At 40.7% G+C, this 5,161-nt stretch overlaps 1 protein-coding gene across 1 annotated transcript; it reads right to left on the minus strand.

The window, feature by feature from the left end:
• Positions 1-1,375: 1,375 nt before the first annotated feature.
• cckb (cholecystokinin b) lies at positions 1,376-4,867 on the minus strand. The gene is made up of 4 exons (XM_028598031.1): positions 4,821-4,867; positions 3,986-4,106; positions 3,720-3,875; positions 1,376-1,525 (listed from the first exon to the last, which is right to left on the minus strand). Exons 2-4 carry the CDS (start codon positions 4,104-4,106, stop codon positions 1,389-1,391), a joined length of 414 nt encoding a protein of 137 aa, XP_028453832.1. The 5' UTR covers positions 4,821-4,867; the 3' UTR covers positions 1,376-1,388.
• Between the last annotated feature and the right edge of the window lie 294 nt (positions 4,868-5,161).

Here is a 5,161-nt window from a genome sequence, read left to right on the forward strand (position 1 = left end):
CTCCAAATGCTTCAAACTTTTTCAATATTTAACACAGACGTTAAAGCTCGTAATGATCTAGCTGTTCTTTTGAAGATATTCTCAAGCATTCCCCGGCCCGATTCCTGAATGATGCATTCACTGACTTTCATCTCCTTTGTGCGGCTGCTCGCTGACCTTTTTTCTTAGCATCAGACATCTCTCCTTTTACATTCATCGTCTCAAACTGGCAGCTGATAAGAAGTGGATGAGAGACTCTTTACTCAGGATCTTACTTGACCCATTTCAACACAATACATTTCATTGCCAAATCAATAATTTCTCCAGTAATTTATATTTTAGAGCAGGAAGTGGCAGACCTTCAGAGGGAAGCTGCAGAAAAATTTGATTATTTTTTTATTCCCACCGCAATACCACTAATATCCTTGGCTATATGGTACCAAAAATGTGTCCACACTGTCAAAAAAAAAAAGGAAAATGAATTTCTAAAATAAACTGTGATCCATCTTATGCCAAACAGAGGGAGTTACATGTTATCTGTAAAGAATTTTGTATTGAGTGTCCCTCAGTCTATTGCATGTGAACAATTTCTTACCAGTCATCCTCTGTTTAATCATTGTCAGAATAGTCCTGATTGAGTTGGAGTGTAGAAGCGAGGAAAATTAAGATTTTAAGTGGGAAGGATTTGTTAACTCCAACAGAAACAACTGTCTGACGTGGATTTTGGAATGTAATAAATCTTGAACAATATTGGAACAAAATCAAGGATTTGATCAAGTGTTTAAGGATGATTTTATATATTCAGAAGGGCATTGCCTTTATAAACTATCACCAAAATGGCTTTTAGACCAACTGTGTGTGTACTCATCCATGTGTTATTATTATTACACTCGCGTTGTCACCCCTGATTTGACTTGTGATATATAAGGGTTTATAACATTACACTACTACATAAAGATGCATTATAATCTACAATATGATTATTATGCTTGCAGCAGTTATGAGGTGCCACAGATAATCCTGTTTTTGACACCCAATGCACCCAATGAATGTTAACAGATCTAATTTAAGCAGCATGCATTGTATCGAAATAATTCATATGCAGAGTGATTTTTCCAATCTTTATTCAGTCCAGTAAGTCTCAACAGACCTTCACAGCATCCCAATCCTTTCCACCCAAAATGATAAAGAAACCAGAGAAAACCAGAACCAAACAAACCATGGACAGTGAGAGCTTTTCTGCAAAATTTGGCATATGTATATTGCATTATTACAGTTTTACAAACAAATGTACAACAAATACATCATAAATAGACTCTTATTGTGAGACAGTGAGGAGCCAGCTTGCGTGGTTTTTTTCTTCTTTTCCCTGTGTGCCTGTACACAGGGGTATGAGCCGTGACTTCCCTTTATGAGGAGTACTCATACTCCTCTGCACTGCGGCGGCCAAAATCCATCCACCCCAAGTAGTCCCTGTCTGCTATTCGGTGGTTGGCACTCAGTCCGTTGCCTTTGTTGTTTGCCGTAGAGTTTCTACGCACAGATCCTAGGAGGAGAAGTGGGGAGGATGAGGAGGGGTGGAGGTGATAGAAAGAGTGGGTGGAAGAGAAACAGAGCAGGAGGGAAATTAGTAATCCTCAGAGTCAGTAGAGTATGAGAGCGGCTAAAAACTTCACTGGGTTGTGGTCTTACTTTTGGTTTGTTTCTGCGTAGAGACAGCAGGGGCGTAGCACCAAATTCTGGGCCCTGTAGACAGGCACTTTCTATGGGCCCCTACCTCACACACACTACCTTCATTCTAGCATCTTTTTTGGCCCTCCTCAAATGAGGGCCCTGGGTACTCAGTCCCCTTTTTCCCCCCCAGTCTGACGCCCCTGAGAGACAGCTGGAGGAAGCTACTTTGGAATGCTCTCATTTTTGGAAGCAGGATGCAGGCCAATGTGGTACAGTAACACAGTGAATGTGACTTTATTCAGATATTTAATGCCGTGAGACACTCTGACACAGCTGAGAGAAATCAAGCAGTATTTTTTTTTAATAACTAAAACATCATCATTCTACTAATCAGTTTTGGGTGAGATAGGACACCAGTGATGCTCTCACAAACCAAGCAGTTAATTTTCTTCGTGCACTAAAATGCATTGTCAGTGATTGATGCTTTTAATATAAAAAAAAAAACGTCACTATTACAATTTCTTTGCCCTAAAATGGCTGTTTAGCAGTTAGTTGAGTTCATTACCAAATTACACTTTTCATAACTTGTGACGCTGGTTTTCTTTTGGACAATTTAATTGTCTCTCTCATTATTTGTCTCTCTCTCATTCACACACACACACACACACACACACACACACACACACACACACACACAAAGTAAAGGGGATGTTCCAACAACAGCTGGACTTTAGGGTGACAACATACTATTACCCTCTCTTCCTTTTGTGTGTCCATGCTTGTATATTTATCACTGTGTATGCATGAACTAATGTGTGTCCATTCGCTTAAAATGATCATTGCACCCTCATTAAATTTTCTTCTCCACACACTGTGACCTGTGAATCTCCGACTTTTTATTCCAAGCAAAGTGAAGCAGGAATGCTATCCGTTTGGTAATCAATTGAGCGCTCAGTGAAATGCTTATTTCACTCCACCCACATCCTCCTACACACACACACACACACACACACACACACACACACACTCACTGGCATGCATGCGCGCACACACACACAAACAGTGTTTTTAGTTCCCTGGTGTGCTGAGAAGATCGGCTGCAGAAGGCTCAACAACGACACCTCCTACACCGAAACATGCAAGTGAACAGCAAGCACACGATCACAGACACCCACAAACACACACACACGATTAAAGAGAAACCACACGCACACATTCCCTTAGGGTATTACATACTCATTTCAATGTGCCCTTTGGCATTTTATAGACTTCACTGTCTGATTGAACAGTCTGTTTTGCATTTTTCTGTTCCTAAAGTATTGTACTGAAGATTATACAACAGGAAGATATAAACTTCACAGCTTAAATATGTAAATGTGTCTGAAGACGCAGAAAACCTTTCTTCAGAGCATTTCGTTTGTGTGTGTGTGTGTGTGTGTGTGTGTGTGTGTGTTTTGTTGTGTGTGTTTTGTCTAATGTCAGAGCACAGACGTTGCTCGGTCCTGTCACACGGCCAGAGCGCTGAACATAAGGAACTATGACAGGGTTGACGGCTTGTTTTCTTGGCATTGAAGAAAAACAAGAGAAAAAAGAGCAACTGGGAGTCAAACAAGGAAAAAAAAGTGAAATAAGATGGTATGAGGAGAATGGCCGGATGATTGCGCTGCCTAATACATGCTCTTTCAAACCTCAAAAGGTTTTCAAAGCCACTAATTCATTTTACAAAGCTGGCTGTAGCTGATTCCAGTAATTAGCAAGACCGAGGGGAGGAGAAAGGCGGGAGAAAGCACTTGTATCTAAAAATGTTTCTTTGTACACTCACCCTATTTCCTTCAAGATTCCGCAGGTGCATCAAGGAAGATGCAAACTAATAATACATTATTAATAATAATAAAAAAACTAAAATAAAATTTCCATTGGGATGAATAAAGTATCTATCTATCTATCTATCTATCTATCTATCTATCTATTGATCTATCTATCTATCTATCTATCTATCTATCTATCTATCTATCTATCTAATAATACAGACACACACAAATTAACATGTATATCCTCACACACACCTTTCCTGGAGGAGATGAGTCTTGCCAGCAGCTCACTGAGGTTGGCTCGGGAGTCTGCATCCTCCTCAGCCAGAGGAAGATCTTTCAGCTGGGGAGCAGAGCGGCTGTGTTGGAGGTGGGGCTCGCCCAAGGTGTGGGTGTCAGCCTCAAGGAGAGCTACTCAACAACGACAAAGACACGTACAAGAGCAGATGTCAGATATGGATACTTACTGTGATATTATTAATGAAAGTGCTTGTCCTTCTCTCCCCGCCCCCCGGTGATACCTTCAGAAGCAGCGGACATGGAGCGGTGGCCCTCGTCTAGGGGCTGGGAGGAGAAGGGGAGCCCCAAACAGCTTGTACACAAGACTGCCAGCACGACACACACACACAAGCCTGCAGTCATCTTAAGCAATCAGAGAGAGAGAGGGGAGAGAGAAGCACATAGGGGAAGTTTAATAACTAGGAATTTGAAATGCAGTCCAGTCTGGGTTTAAAGTATCTCGTCTTCTGACTCAACAGTCATCTTCCACACAGCTACTACAACTGAGACCATCTGCCATCTGCCAGACAACTGCTCTTTCGCAGTTAATGATCGCTCTGACTGCACCGGAAAGGAGCGTGAATCAGAAACAGCATATTCACACTGTCATCCAGAGGCAGAGCACGCAACATGCTGTAGATAGTTGGAGCTTGATATCCTGAGTTTAGTTTCAGCAGATCAAAGTGACACGATTGTCTGTGCAGAAAGCATCTCTCATTTCCACTTTGCTTTCAGAAACATCTCTGGAAATAAATCCACCAAATAAAAATGAAAAATGTTAAGCATGTGTATTCTTTTCTTATCTAAAATTTCTAATTTATCAATAATTTTAGAAGAAATCATACCTAATGTAATGTATTTGCATAAATATTGCTATTACAAATTGAAAAATTCAAGGCAAAATTGAAACTAAATGTATACGTTTTGTCATCTTTCCCTTGCATCAAATAATTGAATGAAAATTGTTTCCATATTTGAATTCCAGTCTGACTGTGAAGAAGAAAAAAAAACTATTTTCACAATATAAACCATCTCATAAAATGCTAAAATCTCTAATCTATAAAGTGGTTTCCTTACCTTGAGGAAAGATGTTCAGCGTGTCAGAGGAGTGTGTGAGAGTGAGGAGAGCACTTCTCTGCTGAGTGGGAAGGATGCCCCTTTTATACTCCACGCTCGGCACCCTGTGAGTGTGTGTGTGTGTGTGTGTGTGTGTGTGTGTGTGTGTGTGTGTGTGTGTGTGTGTGTGTGTGTTGCTTCAGCGTACATCCTGTGTATTCCTTGGTGTGTTCGCAAGCCTAATGTGAGTGTATTTGCTACAACCTCAACAGTATGCTTCAGTTTTATTGTTTGTTTGCTCATCATAAAATTTAACATTAGAAGCTGTCTGGTTGACACATATTAACGTGTGTGTGTGTGTG

Source organism: Perca flavescens, chromosome 14 (assembly GCF_004354835.1).
Source record: "Perca flavescens isolate YP-PL-M2 chromosome 14, PFLA_1.0, whole genome shotgun sequence".
In the NCBI taxonomy this organism is placed as follows: domain Eukaryota; kingdom Metazoa; phylum Chordata; class Actinopteri; order Perciformes; family Percidae; genus Perca; species Perca flavescens.

What these genes read in the sequence shown, in the direction of transcription:
- cckb (XM_028598031.1), bottom strand. Translation starts at nt 4,106, where the DNA reads ATGACTGCAGGCTTGTGTGTGTGTGTCGTGCTGGCAGTCTTGTGTACA. An exon ending in CATGTCCGCTGCTTCTGAAG is followed by an intron (nt 3,876 to 3,985) that starts GTATCACCGGGG and finishes GTTGTTGAGTAG; the next exon opens with CTCTCCTTGAGGCTGACACC. An exon ending in ACTCATCTCCTCCAGGAAAG is followed by an intron (nt 1,526 to 3,719) that starts GTGTGTGTGAGG and finishes TTCTCCTCCTAG; the next exon opens with GATCTGTGCGTAGAAACTCT.